Source organism: Ascaphus truei, chromosome 2, assembly GCF_040206685.1.
Source record: "Ascaphus truei isolate aAscTru1 chromosome 2, aAscTru1.hap1, whole genome shotgun sequence".
Classification (NCBI taxonomy): domain Eukaryota; kingdom Metazoa; phylum Chordata; class Amphibia; order Anura; family Ascaphidae; genus Ascaphus; species Ascaphus truei.
The window spans coordinates 285,174,269-285,193,509 of NC_134484.1; the positions used below are offsets into that span (position 1 = coordinate 285,174,269).

Below are 19,241 nucleotides of genomic sequence, written 5' to 3' on the forward strand. Positions count from 1 at the left end.
TGAACAAAATAAAAATCATAAGAAATATAGCTAAATGGTAATCCCAAACATTTAGAGAAATTGCAATGGTCCCGCATAATGTGTAGATAGTATGAAAAACAAAATAATAAAAACCCTTTAGCTATATTTCTCATGAGTGTATGCCTTACATTTTGACAGATTTATCTAGTATAATTCTCATATTGCTGATGGTAACATGCTGGGGGGCAGACGCTGAGAAAAAAAATACCTCTGTACTGCACAAATGCTAGGACGCTGTCCTCAGGCAATGCAGGTGTGTTAAATAGGTAGAACGCATACTGTATATAAAGCTGAAGCAATATAACTTTCTGCTTTCAGTTCTACATCCTGAATGCCCAGAGCCTCCAAGCTGCTCAAAGTTCTACATTTGACTGCTTTTTCTTAAAGTGCTATCATGTCAGTCTCAAGTTCTAGCTCTCGTAGCTGGGTAGCTTCTTCTTCCCAGAAGTCTGGCTACTCTCTTGGGCTTGGGGCAGGTTCTGCTGGTGGCCTTTCTGCTGGTCTATCCCGTTTAAGTGTGGGAGGGGGGGGATATGGTATGGGAGGAGGGGGATATGGTATGGGAGGAGGGGGATATGGTATGGGAGGTGGGGGATATGGTATGGGAGGTGGGGGATATGGTATGGGAGGGGGAGGATATGCTGCTGGAGGAGGAGGAGGATATGGTGGGGGCAGCGGAGGTTATGCTTTTGGAAGTGGAGGATTTGGTTTTGGTGGAGGAGCAGCTGGTCTTGGCTTGGGGGGTGGCATAGGGGCAGGATATAGTAGTGCAGCATTTTCTTTGGGGCGCTCTCTGACTGCTGGTGGCCTAAGCTCAGCACTGGGAGGGTCTATTCCTCGGGTAATGCCCCAGTTGCCTTCTAGAGCTTCTGAAAAGCAAACTCTAGCAGGACTAAATGAGCGCTTCTACTCCTATGTGGAGAAAGTAAAGCAACTGCAGCTGGAAAACCAGACACTCCATACACAGCTGAACCTCTTGACAGGGGGCACCACGGTTGGTTCTTCATTAGACCCTTCTACCCCAGTAAATTATGAGACACAGCTTACTGATTTGAGAAGCACGGTTGAGACTCTAACCTTGGAAAATATCCGACATGAGATTGAACTGGACAACATCAGGGGAGCAGCAGAAGAACTGAAGACAAAGTAAGCATACGATAGCAGAGTTGGTACATACAGTAACTGTTTTCTATCTTGATCTTGATGCTTGCTTTTAACATTTTTCTCACTTCACGGTAATGTCGTAAATATTGTAAGTTACTTTCTATATATTTATATTTTCACTGTAAATAGACTTGATACTTGCATAATACTGGCAGTGTTTATAAATACTCTGTATCCTTTTTCAACTGTTGAAATACTAAAATAAATAGACTACTGCCTGTTGTCAATTTCGTGTTTTACTTTTCACACTGTCATGTAATCCACTTATACAATGCATGTGCTCATGCATGGGCACATGCATCTGATCTTTTTTATAAATGGGATGGTTTCTTTAATATCATCATTCATATAGTAGTTTCTCTTATTTTATGAGTTTTGCTCAACACTGACAATGGTGCAATGTAAAAAAAAAAAGTAATCCTTGTTTAGCTCATGCTTATCAAACAATTTAATAAAAGGGACCAAACAAAAATAAATAGGTTCTATTTAAAGTTTTGTGGTAGCTCTGAATTAGCTTAATAGATTTAAATCAGAGTTTTGCTTTCACTTACAGAAACTTTGATTTTTTTTTCTATGTCTTTTTGCTATTCTATATATACACTTGTATTTGTACTGCTTATATTACTTCTATGCAGACGTTCAGCATGACAGAATTTGTCCAACTCAATAAAAAGGGTATCTAAAATCTCAGGATACCCTTGCTTGATGAGTAACAGATAAATAGTTGGTGGGATATGAAGACCAAACCATTATAAAATGCCAACTTGAAAATTAAGACAAGTTATAATCACATATTTTAAGAACATGCTAATCTTATTTTCTTATAGATTTGAGTTAGAATTGGGAGTAAAATATCAACTGGAAACAGATATTTCAGCAATGAAAAGGGTACGTTTTGTCATAATACTATTGTTTTTTATACAGTTGTTCCTTTTCATTACCCCTTCAATTATAGAAAGATATTTTTTTTGTAAACATTTATAATCTACACCAGAGGTTCCTGACCAATGTTACCATGCAACAAAGAACCTCAGTCAATAAAATTGTATTCATTCATAAAATGTAGACAATACAATAGATGGCAAAAAGACTGCAGTGCCATATACACTTTACTAGAGTTTCAGTATGAAGACATATTTCCACCAACTGTATTGACCTTATTTAATGTTTGTTATGTTTAATACCATGGAATCTTTTTGTGGTAACATGCAATATTAAAATATTTAGCAACAAAATTAAATAAGATATTTTTTATTAAATACATATTAGATAGAAAATTACAAATCAATGCATGGTTCATAAGTAGTCTTTGTTTTTTCTGAAACCCTTGGTAATGATTTGAAAACAACATGGTACATTTATCCAGTTTTCATTGCAGGACATTGAAATTGCTGCTGAATTGCGTACCACATTGGAACAAAGATTTACTGCTGCTCTGGATGATCTTGAATTCCTCAAGAAGACACATGAAGAGGTGAGAGATATGTGTCTCCCACTGTTACTTACTTTACTTATATACTGTTGCAGTCAAAATATGACCAGTTTTATTAGCAATATTATGACTTTATTAAATTAATAATATTTTCCATTACTATTAGTACAATTAATATTATTAAGATTCTATGGTTTTTAGGGAAACAATTGTTTTTCCCAATAGTTTAATCTTATGTTACTCAATAAATATTAGGCACTTGGGTAGCAATACAGAGGATGCTACATAAAGACTTTTGTGATATTTTTGGTATATTTTTTGGGGAGTAGAGTTTAGGAATAATTGTAGATTGTGCATTTAGCATACGGGTGAATGCTATCATGAAGTGGACAGAGGGAGCAGCATACAATAATTTTGCCACCATATAAGTCTTTCGTAAGGAAGACACCTTGAATATTGAGTTCACGTTTGGGCATCTTACTGAAGTAAGACACCACTGAAACTAGAAAAAGAGTAAAGAAAAGCGGCTAATTGATAAAGGCATTTGAATATGTTATTTATTAGTATAGGCTATCCACGTTTGGATAGTTAATTTCATACATATTAAAAGTGATTTGTGTTGATGTTAAGTTCTAAAGTAAATAAATAATTAAAGTAATTAAGCCCAGTAATTAAGAGAAATTATACGTAAATAGTAAAGTTCACACGTTTACTATGACAGAAGTTTGGCCAATTGTAAGTGTCACACTGAAGTCATAGGTAAAAGTCGCTTTTCATTCTGCACAATTTACCATTGCAATGTTAAACTTTAAAACAACATTTGTTTAGCTTTTTAAAGCATGTCAAACTTGGTATGACATAAAAACAATCTTGATGAATCAGAAAACGTTATTTTTTATGGGGCAATAGATAATAAAGGATAAAGCCGTCTCAGTATACGCCATTTGGTGGAATTTCAATATATTTGTTGTTTGTGTATTTATGTAATTAATGTATTTAAAAAAAAATATTTACACTGTAGTATTATATTGAGTTCTCTGTTGATCCGACACAGCTTTCCCAGTGCAATCCTTTTGTAGGTAAGCCTATTTTTTAAAAGTGATTTACACAAATCATAGATGTGTCAATTTTAATATTCTGCATTTCTTTTAATGGTACTGTACCAATCCAGAAAATCCATGTTCAAAATTATAGCTGGGAACTCCTCCAACAGGAAGCAAAACGGAACACAGCCGGGAAGCAGACGAGGGCAACGAGGGTGGTGACTAAAAAGTTTTATTGAACAGATATGTGCAGCTGATGGATCCTCTGACGCGTTTCAGCCCTCAGGCCTTGTCAAAGAGTGATCATCAGTCATGGGAGGAACATAGATATAGGCAATGTAAACACAAAACACCTGCACCAGATATTCATTGGAAAATGAGTATCAGGTGAAGCGGGTAACATGCCTAATGGCTGTATGACAAACAAGTTTAAAAGCAATGCCAGAAAATACAATATCTATAAACCACATATCACTCAGATCTATAATATACATAGGAGAAAATAGTTTATATTTCTGGCAAATAAAACAATAAAAATTAACAGGTACACTCATGTCATATATAATATATAATAGCTAAACATATAATAATGAGACACCCTTATGGAGTATGAGTGATCAGTAGCAATTCAGAGTATGAGTTCCTAGGCACTCCCCCCCTACCCCTCACACCCTCCCCCCTCACACCCGTCCCCCGTCCCCCCCTCAAACCGCCCCTCCATCGTTTCACATTATTGCTACCCATATCTGATGCCATCTTCTATATCGATGTTGTTGCTACTGATCACTCATCCTCCATAAGGGTGTCTCATTATTATATGTTTAGCTATTATATATTATTTATGACATGAGTGTACCTGTTCATTTTTATTATTTTATTTGCCAGAAATCTAAACTAAATATCTGGTGCAGGTGTTTTGTGTTTACATTGCCTATATCTATGTTCCTCCCATGACTGATGGATCACTCTTTGACAAAGGCCTGAGGGCTGAAACGCGTCAGAGGATCCATCAGCTGCACATGTCTGTTCAATAAAACTTTTTAGTCACCACCCTCGTTGCCCTCGTCTGCTTCCCGGCTGTGCTCCGTTTTGCTTCCTGTTGGAGGAGTTCCCTGTATTTCCCTGCCGGACAGCACGTCGGGTAGCTTCTGCTTCTGGATGACATCACCGCCAGTCACGTGACCGCCCTACGCGACGCTGCAGTTGTGGGAGGGTTGGCGGTGCAACACTGAAGGTTTGGAGGAACGAGTCACGGTATTCATATCTACTGAATCGTGAGTGTATGCAACACGTTGGTGCCCAGAGCTGGCCAGTTGCTGAGAGATCGTATACATGCATTTATGACATTCCTATGCCGTCACATATTCTGTGAAATTGAGTTTATAATACGCAGCAGCTACTATGCTGTTTCTGATGCACCTGATGGGATAACCTTGTTTACCTGAATATACTTAAAAATTATAGCTGACCAACTGAATCTTTTTATTATTTAATTTTATACAATCTGACAGCTTGTTCTCTAAACTTATTCTATAGGAACTAAGCTCTCTACAAAGTAAGCTGGGCACTTCTGCTGATACTTCTGTCTCTCTCATCGAAGTGGATGCCATGAAATCATTTGACCTCACCTCTGCATTGAACAAACTGAGAGTCGAATACGAAAAATCTGTACAACAACACAAAGAAGATGCAGAGACCTACTTCAGAGCTAAGGTAATTAATGCGGTCCTTTTTATGCCACTATAGTTTGATTATATTTGACCCAGATAACATTTCCTGTTATTTTATATTCCCTTTTCCATCAAAACAAATGCATAATGTAGTTCCCTTTGCCGCTGTGTCACTAAAATTGGACATAATTTGAATCAGATTATACAATGACCCAACACAGACAAAACATTCTAAACCATTTTCTTTGCATTGCAAATTTAATTTGTACGCAAAAGTAGCAATACAGATCATCAAAACCAATTTCCTTTGACTCCCCTTCTTACAAATACAGTAGATGTTTCCAATCTATTCTGAAGAAAATGTCAATTAAAAACGTATAATTGAGTGTGTTCGATGATCGATGCCATGAACAAATAAAAAAATTATTTAAAAACAATAACATTTATAGTCATCCAACATGGTAAAATTATATCATTAAGACTTGGTGAATTGTCAACCTCTGTAGACTTCATGTAATGCACTGAAAATTAGTCCAACAGCAAGTTTGACTAATTTGCAGTGCATTACATGAAGTGGAAGAAAAAAGAACCAGGGTTCAAATCCGGTTCTCTAGTGTTCATTGGGAATATTAGTATGTTCATTCATGTATTATGCATATGTTGGTTGCACTGATCAAGACATGAAAGTTTTTTTTGCGAATCCACATCAAAGATTGTTTTCATATGAGGTCAATAATACTCCAGAACTCAGAGATGTATCTAAATGATTGTGTTTTGGGGAATGACTGAAAAAAACCACAAAGATGGCGTGCTCAGACCCACTCAGTGGTATGTTAACAATAATATCTTGTGGAGTTAGACTTGAGAATATGACATTCAATCATTTCCAATAACTCAAGACCATGCTAGTTGGTATCCAGAGGTAGCGTGCTCCCTGCTTGCAGTGAAAGCTGGATCATATAAAAATAAAATACATTTATTCGGCTGATCACAACATCATAAAGAAGGACAAAAAGAGGACAGGCAAAAAGGACCTCTGATGCATGTTATGCCTATGGGCGCTTTTGCAAAGAGTAGTCTATTCCTCGTGAGGGATCTCGTTAAGTAGGGATCAACATCAGAAGGTTCTTCACCTGTGCACTTGGTGGCGACCTCACCGGTGGAGGTCCATACTACATCATAGGTTTATATAGTAGCTATTTATATATATTTATTTATATATTTATATATATTTACATAGTAGATGAGGTTGAAAAAAGACATATGTCCATCAAGTTCATCCTATGCTAAATTTAGACAACAGATACTTTATCCTATTTCTATACTTCCTTATTTATCCAGAGGAAGACAAACAAAAAACTCCAGTGTCATGTCATCCAAAGATATCTTATAAGGGAAAAAATAAATTCCTTCCTGATTCCAAGAATTGGATTATTCCCTGGATCAACATTATTCCCATGTTTACTTATTTGGTATATCCCTGTATACCTTTCTAAAAAGATGTCCAACCTTTTTTTTGAACAAATCTATTGTATCTGCCATCACATTCTCCATGGGTAATGAATTCCACATTTTAACTGCACTTACTGTAAAGAAGCCTTTCCTTTGTTGCTGGTGAAATCTCCTTTCCTCCAACCTTAAGGGATGCCCCCAAGTTCATTGTAATGCCCTTGGGATGAATAATGTTCAGTAATAGCCAAAACATTATATTTAATATTCAAGGACTCCATTTCCACAGGCTCAATACCACAAGATTGGCGTAAAGCAGATGTGGTGCCTATATTTAAAAAGGGAGCTAGATCACACCTGGGAAATTACAGACTTGTAAGCCTGACTTCAATTGTGGGGAAACTACTTGAAGATTTAATATGAGAAAATATTCAGGAATACCTAATGGAAAACAAAATTATTAGTAATAGTCAGCATGGATTAATGAAGGATAGATCATACCAAACTAACCTTATTTGTTTCTTTGAGGAGGTAACTAGGAATTTAGAGTAAGGTAATGCAGTTGATGTGGTCTACTTAGATTTTGCAAAGGCTTTTGATATGGTTTCACACAAGAGGTTGGTGTACAAAATAAAGAAAATTGGACTCAGTAATAATATGCACCTGGATTGAAAACTGGTTAAAGGACAGACAACAGAGGGTTGTCATAAATGGAACTTTTTGAGGTTGGGCTAAAGTCGTGAGTGGAGTACCTAAGGGATCGGTACTGGGACCCCTGCTTTTTAACTTGTTTATTAATGACCTTGAGGTTGGCATCGAGAGCAAAGTCTCCATCTTTGCTGATGATACTACTGTAAATTGTGTAAGCTAGTAGTATCAGAGCAGGATGTAATTTCTCTTCAGAAGGACTTGGAGAGACTGGAAACGTGGGCAGGTAAATGGCAGATGAGTTTTAATACAGATAAATATAAGGTTATGCATTTGGGATGCAAGAATAAAAAGGTGACTTACAAATTAAATAGGGATAAATCGGGGGAATCATTGATGGGGAAGGATTTAGGAGTGCTTGTAGACAGCAAGCTTAGCAATAGTGCCCAAAGTCATGCAGTAGCTGCAAAGGCAAACAAGATCTTATCTTGCATTAAACGGGCAATGGATGGAAGGGAAGTAAACATAATTATGCCCCTTTACAAAGCATTAGTAAGACCACACCTTGAATATGGAGCACAAGTTTGGACACCAATCCTAAGAAAAGACATTATGGAACTAGAGAGAGTGCAGAGAAGAGCCACCAAATTAATAAAGGGGATGGACAATCTATCTTATGAGGAGAGGCTAGCTAAATTAGATTTATTGACATTAGAAAAGAGGCATCTAAGAGGGGATATGATAACTATATACAAATATGTTCGGGGACAATACAAGGAGCTTTCAAAAGAACTATTCATCCCACGGGCAGTACAAAGAACTCGGAGCCATCCCTTAAGGTTGGAGGAAAGGAGCTTTCACCAGCAACAAAGGAAAGGTTTCTTTACAGTAAGGGCAGCTAATATGTGGAATTCATTACCCATGGAGACTGTGATGGCAGATACAATAGATTTTTTCAAAAAATGGTTGGACATCTTTTTAGAAAGGAAAGGTATACAGGGATTTACGAAATAAGTATACATGGGAAGCATGTTGATCCAGAGATTAATCCGATTGCCTATTCTTGGAGTCAGGAAGGAATTTATTTTTCCCCTTATGAGATATCATTGGATGATATGACTCTGGGTTTTTTTTTTGCCTTCCTCTAGATCAATAAGTAAGTATAGATATAGGATAAAGTATCTGTTGTCTAAATTTAGCATAGGTTAACAACATAGAAAAAAGAACCCACTTAAAGCACTTAATGACCCCTATGAAGTGTAATAATAATATTAAAAATAATCTTTAATGCTAAACTAATTAAAATAATGGGTGTTAAAATACATCAAATGACACACATATATGTTAACCCTAAGATGAGTATATATGACACTCCGGGTTAATGTAATAGAGGGACAGTTTGAGGTGAATTAGATCAAACGTGTTCATAGAACTGATATGCAGTATTCCCTAATAGTGGTAGTTAGGTATGAGCAAAGGTGGGGGGGGGGGAGGCTGCAAAATCACCTGTCTAGGTAAAATACAGGTCTCAAGGTGATAGTAGTGAAAATGTGAGACTGGTCAAAATGCAGCTATATATATAGGCACGAAATAAATGCATATCAATCAGTGTGTGCTCACTAGGTATATAATATATTGCTTCAATGATGGAAGATCAATACTGTATATTCTCCCACATGTGACCACCTAGAAAAACAGCTAATAAACTCCAAACGAATAAAGAGCTGGCTGTAGTACACAGAACACAAATACTATGGCTAATAAGTTCCTATAAACGGTGTGGCTGTTTGTATACCTATGCACATATTCATGAATGTGCTACCACCGTTAGGAATGCTTCTGCCACTAATATAGCTGTGTATAAGTATAACGAGACCTGTCTAGAGTGTCAAACAAGTCCCAACGTGGACAACTGGGGAAATAGGAGATATGAGACTAATCGTAGTCCTACTAATAAGCAATATGTACACACTGATCAAGGGGTGCACTCAGCATATAATATATTAATCCACAAATGGATAGTCAGTCACACATACCCCACAAGCAAAACACCTAAAAATCAGATGATAAACTCCAGGATGTTATATAACTAGCTGTCAACAATAAACATAAATACCATGGCTACTAGACTCCTATGAGCGGTGTGGCATGTGTATACCTGTGCACATATTCATGAATGCGCTTCCACCATCAGGAGTACTAATACCACTAATATAGCAGAGTATCCAAAGAGTTAAAGCAGCCCCAACCTCACCTAACGCTGCCGAGTAACCACACAGACTCCTGCCCAGGATAGAAGGGAGTACACGCGTGCAGTCTAGCAGCTGATTGCTCTGCAATTCAGAAGGCTGCCACGAAAGTCCTGACTGTGCGCGTGCACGTGACAGATGCCGACGCGTGCGTTTCGTGATTAGAAACACTTTCTCAAGGCTCAGTGTGAGGGGGAAGTCCCATTGATCGTAATAAAGTTTATAAATGCATGGGTGTGTTTCAATTAGTTGGGAGTTTCACCCTAGAGGTGTGTCTATGCAGTGCTGCTGTATAGGCTCTAATACAGCACCATCAAGTAAACATAGGCTGTCCTCAATCATGTCTAGCGAGACATATAAACTCTGTTCACCAAGGTAATGAAATCCTTGTTAAATTCATTGGCATGGATCAATTCTCAATGGACCGACGACATGGGGATTGGGACACAGTTCTGTTACAAAAAGAGGCAAGATGGATATATACATTACAGACATTATCACCTAAGGGTTTGAACGAAGGGTTTATGTTCACCCCATTTATTTAAGATCTCATCAAGAATGTACCATTCATGTAACATCTAACATGCCTATGTATGTCTGTAAGTGTATATCCCACTGCTTTATAGGAATAATCATTCCATCTTTATAATATACAACAATCAGGTGCAGACCTCACTCAATGTACAGAACTGTGACACCAACTAATCACTTACTACACACTGTGCAGTTAACCCACATATACTTGCCTGATTTCGGTCACTAGGCAAGTACATAATATGGCAATGTACAGAACGGCGATACCAAGTAACCATTTAGCACACACAGTGTAGCTAACCTATATATACTTACCTGATCTCGGTCTTAAAGAATGTACACAATGTGGCATTGTTAGCTACATAGTGTACACCATATAGCCATTCACATTGCTTAACGGGCCTCACATTAACCTGTCATTTTCCACTATTAAATAAAAACATTTTTACGTTATTAGGTCGGATATTTATCTACCTACATCTTATGTCTGTGAGTATTATCCACAGAAGATGTTTATGCTACAACTGGATTAATATTTTATATGTTTCACCCACATTGATTAGAGTCTATATTATGTTTTAGCCTCAGGGGTTAAATTTGATTTTCATACCCCCATGATTATCACAACTCTCTGCCTATCATGCTCATTAACTCATAACATGCAGGGATCATGTGCAACAGTGCTTTAATCATTCCTTAAGCACTGCTGCAACTTCTTTGTGATTATATCAATTATTTGATTGAGGACAGCCTATGTTTACTTGATGGTGCTGTATTAGAGCCTATACAGCAGCACTGCATAGACACCTCTAGGGTGAAACTCCCAACTAATTGAAACACACCCATGCATATATAAACTTTATTACGATCAATGGGACTTCCCCCTCACACTGAGCCTTGAGAAAGTGTTTCTAATCACGAAACGCACGCATACCCCACAAGCAAAACACCTAAAAATCAGATGATAAACTCCAGGATGTTATATAACTAGCTGTCAACAATAAACATAAATACCATGGCTACTAGACTCCTATGAGCGGTGTGGCATGTGTATACCTGTGCACATATTCATGAATGCGCTTCCACCGTCAGGAGTACTAATACCACTAATATAGCAGAGTATCCAAAGAGTTAAAGCAGCCCCAACCTCACCTAACGCTGCCGAGTCACCACACAGACTCCTGCCCAGGATAGAAGGGAGTACACGCGTGCAGTCTAGCAGCTGATTGCTCTGCAATTCAGAAGGCTGCCACGAAAGTCCTGACTGCGCGCGTGCACGTGACAGATGCCGACGCGTGCGTTTCGTGATTAGAAACACTTTCTCAAGGCTCAGTGTGAGGGGGAAGTCCCATTGATCGTAATAAAGTTTATATATGCATGGGTGTGTTTCAATTAGTTGGGAGTTTCACCCTAGAGGTGTCTATGCAGTGCTGCTGTATAGGCTCTAATACAGCACCATCAAGTAAACATAGGCTGTCCTCAATCAAATAATTGATATAATCACAAAGAAGTTGCAGCAGTGCTTAAGGAATGATTAAAGCACTGTTGCACATGATCCCTGCATGTTATGAGTTAATGAGCATGATAGGCAGAGAGTTGTGATAATCATGGGGGTATGAAAATCAAATTTAACCCCTGAGGCTAAAACATAATATAGACTCTAATCAATGTGGGTGAAACATATAAAATATTAATCCAGTTGTAGCATAAACATCTTCTGTGGATAATACTCACAGACATAAGATGTAGGTAGATAAATATCCGACCTAATAATGTAAAAATGTATTTATTTAATAGTGGAAAATGACAGGTTAATGTGAGGCCCCGTTAAGCAATGTGAATGGCTATATGGTGTACACTATGTAGCTAACAATGCCACATTGTGTACATTCTTTAAGACCGAGATCAGGTAAGTATATAAAGGTTAGCTACACTGTGTGTGCTAAATGGTTACTTGGTATCGCCGTTCTGTACATTGCCATATTATGTACTTGCCTAGTGACCGAAATCAGGCAAGTATATGTGGGTTAACTGCACAGTGTGTAGTAAGTGATTAGTTGGTGTCACAGTTCTGTACATTGAGTGAGGTCTGCACCTGATTGTTGTATATTATAAAGATGGAATGATTATTCCTATAAAGCAGTGGGATATACACTTACAGACATACATAGGCATGTTAGATGTTACATGAATGGTACATTCTTGATGAGATCTTAAATAAATGGGGTGAACATAAACCCTTCGTTCAAACCCTTAGGTGATAATGTCTGTAATGTATATATCCATCTTGCCTCTTTTTGTAACAGAACTGTGTCCCAATCCCCATGTCGTCGGTCCATTGAGAATTGATCCATGCCAATGAATTTAACAAGGATTTCATTACCTTGGTGAACAGAGTTTATATGTCTCGCTAGACATGATTGAGGACAGCCTATGTTTACTTGATGGTGCTGTATTAGAGCCTATACAGCAGCACTGCATAGACACACCTCTAGGGTGAAACTCCCAACTAATTGAAACACACCCATGCATTTATAAACTTTATTACGATCAATGGGACTTCCCCCTCACACTGAGCCTTGAGAAAGTGTTTCTAATCACGAAACGCACGCGTCGGCATCTGTCACGTGCACGCGCACAGTCAGGACTTTCGTGGCAGCCTTCTGAATTGCAGAGCAATCAGCTGCTAGACTGCACGCGTGTACTCCCTTCTATCCTGGGCAGGAGTCTGTGTGGTTACTCGGCAGCGTTAGGTGAGGTTGGGGCTGCTTTAACTCTTTGGATACTCTGCTATATTAGTGGTATTAGTACTCCTGACGGTGGAAGCGCATTCATGAATATGTGCACAGGTATACACATGCCACACCGCTCATAGGAGTCTAGTAGCCATGGTATTTATGTTTATTGTTGACAGCTAGTTATATAACATCCTGGAGTTTATCATCTGATTTTTAGGTGTTTTGCTTGTGGGGTATGTGTGACTGACTATCCATTTGTGGATTAATATATTATATGCTGAGTGCACCCCTTGATCAGTGTGTACATATTGCTTATTAGTAGGACTACGATTAGTCTCATATCTCCTATTTCCCCAGTTGTCCACGTTGGGACTTGTTTGACACTCTAGACAGGTCTCGTTATACTTATACACAGCTATATTAGTGGCAGAAGCATTCCTAACGGTGGTAGCACATTCATGAATATGTGCATAGGTATACAAACAGCCACACCGTTTATAGGAACTTATTAGCCATAGTATTTGTGTTCTGTGTACTACAGCCAGCTCTTTATTCGTTTGGAGTTTATTAGCTGTTTTTCTAGGTGGTCACATGTGGGAGAATATACAGTATTGATCTTCCATCATTGAAGCAATATATTATATACCTAGTGAGCACACACTGATTGGTGTGCATTTATTTTGTGCCTATATATAGCTATGTTTTGACCAGTCTCACATTTTCACTACTATCACCTTGAAACCTGTATTTTACCTAGACAGGTGATTTTGCAGCCCCCACTTCCCCCCCACATTTGCTCATACCTAACTACCACTATTAGGGAATACTGCATATCAGTTATCTGGACACGTTTGTTAGGAATGTGAGCGCACAGCGCCTCAGGCGGAGCTCACGCCTCTCTCCTTACACTGCTCAGACCCTTCCACTACAACCACGCAAGCCCCCTTCAGCTTCATCACTTACCCCTCGGCATGGTGGGACGCTCCACGAGGTTCTTCCTCTGCGCTCTACGCCGCAGCCGTCAGCGCGGAATCGCCGTCCCGCGCGCACATGCGCACCCCACGTTGCTTCCTCTCATGCACACGTTGGACTTACAGTGCACACACAAAAGCCCTTGAACTTATCCCACTCAGGCTCCGCCCCCAAACACCGCATGGTTACAATCTGGCTCTTGCTGAGTGTCACCTGAGCTCTAAGAACAGCATCCAATGCTCTGAAGCTCCCTGGGCTCCTCCAGGCACGACCTCTCTCCTGGTTGGCTGTTCCAGCTTTATATACCCTCTCTGTTCTGTGCTTCCTCGCTCGTCATAGTTTTTGTATGGGTGTTTCACAGTGCTTGTTCTTTGATTCTCTCGGTTTTGACGCGGCTTGGCTGACTACCCCCTTTGGCTCTCGACTTCGGATTGTTCCTGTTTACGTACCTTCTGGCTCCCTTCGACCACGGCGCTCATCTCGATCCCTCCATACGTCTCCTACCCCTGATCTCGGCAACGGCAACGACCATTCTTCTGGGAAAAACGGTATCGGCAAGTATTCTCGCAATACACCCCATCTGGCCTGGCATCATCTAATACCACAACCCGGACACGTCCCTCGCTCTGTCGGTGTGTGTATTCATACCTGCCACCTCAGTTCTAGGGACAGGTCTGGTCTGCGGGCTACTCCGGCGTAAATACGTTTGATCTAATTCACCTCAAACTGTCCCTCTATTACATTAACCCGGAGTGTCATATATACTCATCTTAGGGTTAACATATATGTGTGTCATTTGATGTAATTTAACACCCATTATTTTAATTAGTTTAGCATTAAAGATTATTTTTAATATTATCATTACACTTCATAGGGGTCATTGAGTGCTTTAAGTGAGTTCTTTTCTCTATGTTGTTAACTTATTACGTCACCCATCAGCACCGTACCCCCATACATATAATTAACATTTAGCTGAAGCGGGGTTCACCAATATAGTACTAAATTTAGCATGGGTTGAACTTAATGGACATACGTCTTTTTTCAACCTCATCTACTATGTAACTATGTATGTAAGCATAACAAGGTGGGTAAAATAAATTGTCATTTATTTCATTAATAGACCAACACACGACTACCTCAGAAAACACTTAATAAACTCTTACCGGTATGGGGAAACTAAATAAATTGTCCATTGAACGAAAGCTGTAGAAATAAAGTCTCTGGCTTCAAGTCCTTTTGGCTAGGTCGCAACTTGCCAACCTAATATTTCCGCCACATGAAAGAAGTTCATTCTAATTCATTGGGATTCGTTCGGGAGTCCCCAGGGCTAACGAATTACTGAAGTAGGGGTAAATCCTTGGTTACGATGTTGTTGACCCCTTGCGTTCTGGAACTGCTGCCGCTGTACTTGAATGGAATCTTGAGCAAAGCTTGGATAAGTCATGAATGACACCGGGGATAGCCCAGCAGACACGTTTATAGGGTTTACAGTCCTATCTCTAACATGTATGCCCAATCCCCTCGGTGGGAACATTTAACCCACCAATCCTCGATTTGCCCGGAGTTTGCAGAACGGGCAAAAAGAGCTTTCTGGTTTGCAAAGCACCCCCTAAAGGGGCCTGTATCTCGGGGAGCAGGGGGTCCCCGGACCTGAAACCAACGCGGTTCAGCTCCGGAGACCCCCTGCACATCTACACTATGAATAAAAATGTATTTTAAATGTATTTATTTATATTCATTTATTTATTTATTTATTTAGATTTATTTATTTTTTGGGCGGCTGCTGTGTGTGAGTTTTTTTTTATTGTGGGTAGCGGGGGTGGGTGAAGGGGGTATTAGCCCCAACGGTGGTTGTTTAGGGCTTGCGGGGGGGTAGCGGGAGGGGTTAACCCCTTCATGACCGTAGCGGTATTAACTGCTACGGCCGTGAAGGGGTTAAGTGCACCCGCAACCCCCCCGCAAGTCATAAACTCACACCAAGGGCCAAATACCCCCTTCACCCACCCCCGCTACCCCCAATAAAGCGTGCATGGTGGGTAAACCCCTTCATTGCCTTAGCGGCTATCAGCTATGGTAATGAAGCAGCATTTCTGTATTTTTAATAATATTGTGCAGGAGCAGGCGGTCCCCTGAGCATTAATTTCTGGCTCAGGGAACCCCCTGCTCACTGTACAATATTATTAAAATACAGAAATGCTGCTTCGTTACCATAGCACATAGCCGCTAAGGTAAGGAACGAGAGTTTATTTATATATGTGTTTTATTCATACTGTACATGTGCAGAGGGTCTCCGGAGCAGAAATGTTTTGGTTTTAGGTCTGGGGACCCCCTGCTCCTCGAGATACAGGCCCCTTTAGGGTGTGCCGGTATCCCTCTGCTTTGTTTACATGCCGCGGTCATGTGATCGGGACCTTTAAATGCAGAGGGATACCGACACCTCATAAAGGGGGCCATATCTCGGGGAGCAGGGGGTCCCCGGACCTGAAACCAATGCGGTTCAGCTCCGGAGACCCCCTGCACATCTACACTATGAATAAAAATGTATTTTAAATAATTTTTAATGTGCCGATGTTTGCGCAGAGAGAGCAGCGGTTCTCTCTCTCTTCTACAAACACATCTCGCCAGGGGATGGCCTATAGTATCATTGATGTGCATATACAGTACTCTATGTGTATGTTAGGGGTTATATGGGTTGTTGTTATACAGTATATACTGTATATATACAGTATATACTGCATTACAATTCATGAATTTCTCGGCTTCAAAGACAACAGCTCGCAAACGTTCCCATGCGTTTTTACACGGCATTGCAGTATTGCAGCAAGCGGGAATAAAATGCTTAAATCACAGCCGCGAAAATAACGCTATATACCCCGGGAGAAAACGACACAAAACCGCACATCACCGGGATCTTCTGAAATACGCGGAGCTAGCCAAGTAAGAATAAAGTTGGTCGCCAGTGTACATTTTTATCACAACATATTGAGAATGTTTATTGAAAATGTCTATATCACATGCTACTCCTCAAATATGGAGAATGTATGAGTATATTAGAGCTGCTGTGACAGCTAAGTAAATATAGAGGCGGAATCTCAATGGTACAATATAAAATTGATGAAAGAAAATGTTGTATTTCCCAATCAATATTTATACCTCCCAGGCCAGGGTTTCCATAGTAAAGATCCAAAGCATTTCCCTGTGGTTCAATGTTTTTGACGGTTACCTCTTCTGATATGAAGGGGGATATATTCAATTCCACTAAAGGAAAATTAATTCATGCCTCCCTGGGGGCAGCCTAAAAATGTCGAGATACTGTGTCCATCTTTGTTATGGACCTCAACTGCTCCATTATTAGTATTTTCAAAGGTCTTATCATTCTCCCTACTGTAACTATTTCCGCATCCAGATCTCAGCATATAGATCACGAAGTTGGTGTTACATGTGATGAACGTTTTCATTTTATATCTGGTTTTAGTGCTTTTGGATTTAAGGGATGTTAAAGGTCTGGCATAGGTACACACACTACAGTGGCCAAATTTGTGAAAACCTTTGGCAAAAAGCCTCAAGTTTCAGGAGGTAAAGATCTAAACAGACTGGGGGATAGATGTGTGGCTAATGTTCTAGCCTTTTTTAATACAAACGTGGGGTTATTGGTCACAAACGGTTCTAGATCAACATCTAACTTGAGGATATCTGTGTCTGGCGATTATTGATCTAATATCATTCAATATCATTCGCTTGTCTGCTATGTTGAGTTATAAACAACAAAGGAATCTATTCATTTTTGTTAGTGTTTATAATTGCATAATTGTTACTTAATAGGTCTGATCTTTTGGTCAAGAATGCATTTTCAAATGCCTCGTTTATCGCTTGTCTTGTACTCCCTAAGGACAAATCATGTACCACATTGGAATATACACGTCATAACCTCAAGAATTGCCCTTTGAGGATGCCTTGTATGAGCGATCTCGGATGGCCACTATTGGCCCTCAAGAACATGTTTCTAGAGTTTGGTTTTCAGAAGATGTCTGACTGGATGTGACAGTCCATAGCCACATATAATAGTAATTCCAAGAAATAAATATGGTGATTATATGAAATTACACGTGAAAAATAAATTGGACTAATTTTGATTGAGAGTCAATAAACTCTATTAACAATTTAGTATCACCCTCCCAGATAAAAATGAGAGAATCTTTAAACCTTCGATAAAAAATGTGATTACAATATACATTAGTATCACCAAAAATGGATGTAGATTCCCACAAAACCCATAAATACATTTGCATATGATGTTGCAATTTGCATATGATTGTCTTGCCTTGTGTTCGTAAATAATACTGTGCATTAAATAAAAAATAGCGTGTTAAAAGAACTAATATCTACTCAGAAAAAAGTGTTTTGTGCTGGAGAAAGATTAGATTTGTGTAAGAAGTGTTGTTTAGCTGTAACCCCTTGTGTGTGGTCAATAATGGCATAAAGTGAAGTGACATCCAGTTTGACCCATAAATAATTTGGTGGAGCAGGTGAAGTTGGAAAGGGCATTTAGAAAATCTGTAGAGTTTCTGAGATAAGATGGAAGTCCATGTAAAAATGGTTGGAGAAACCAATCAATATATCTAGATAAACCATCTCCCAAAGATCCAATGCTCGTACAGATTATTTAAAAACAAACAAAATAATATAATATTTCTCACCACAGATCGAAGAGATAAACAGTGAAACAGCAAAGACCTCAGAAGTCGTTTCCGCAGTCAAAACAGAAATCACTACTGCAAAGAAAGATCTACAATCATTAAACACTGAACTACAGTCCCTTCTTTCAGTGGTGGGTATTTTAGAATCAATTGTATATTTAATTATCTTATCTGCATGTACGTTCCCTGAATCCTTTGCACCTGTCTATATCTATTTTCTGAATAAGACTACATAGTTATCCAGGACATCCAGTAGAATTTTTTGGAATTGGAAAAAAGTAATTAATGGTTTTCTAGGGCTGATTTAAGGTTAGAGGGAAAAAAGATAAAAGGTGAATAGGTTAAAAGGGTAAAGGAGAGATTGGGAAAAGGCTAAATGGAAGAGGCGGTGAAGTTGTTTGTTATAGAATGAAAGAGAAGTGTTATGGAGATAAGGGAAAATGTTTAGAGAAGAGTATAAAATAGTTAATGAGAAAGCAGAAAGGGATCATAAGACTGGAAAAAGTTTGGAAGTTAAGAAGAAAAAGCCAAAAGGAATAGATAAAAGTGAATTTAGGAGAAAGGTTAGGGGACAGGAGAAAAGTATGAATGGGAGGTACTAACAGCTTTAAGGTTAGAGGATAG

The 19,241-nt window shown here is 39.1% G+C and overlaps 1 protein-coding gene across 1 annotated transcript; it reads left to right on the plus strand.

The window, feature by feature from the left end:
* The first annotated feature begins 324 nt into the window (after positions 1 to 324).
* LOC142487274 (thread biopolymer filament subunit gamma-like) lies at positions 325 to 18,868 on the plus strand. Its single transcript, XM_075586282.1, has 5 exons — positions 325 to 1,167; positions 2,013 to 2,073; positions 2,564 to 2,659; positions 5,197 to 5,373; positions 18,623 to 18,868. Exons 1-5 carry the CDS (start codon positions 416 to 418, stop codon positions 18,851 to 18,853), a joined length of 1,317 nt encoding a protein of 438 aa, XP_075442397.1. The 5' UTR covers positions 325 to 415; the 3' UTR covers positions 18,854 to 18,868.
* Positions 18,869 to 19,241: the final 373 nt, after the last annotated feature.

Bases quoted from the DNA above. Each gene is read 5' to 3' on its own strand.
- LOC142487274 (XM_075586282.1), top strand. From the start codon at position 416: ATGTCAGTCTCAAGTTCTAGCTCTCGTAGCTGGGTAGCTTCTTCTTCC. The intron at 1,168-2,012 runs GTAAGCATACGA...ATTTTCTTATAG, and splicing joins GCAGAAGAACTGAAGACAAA to ATTTGAGTTAGAATTGGGAG. The intron at 2,660-5,196 runs GTGAGAGATATG...CTTATTCTATAG, and splicing joins TCAAGAAGACACATGAAGAG to GAACTAAGCTCTCTACAAAG.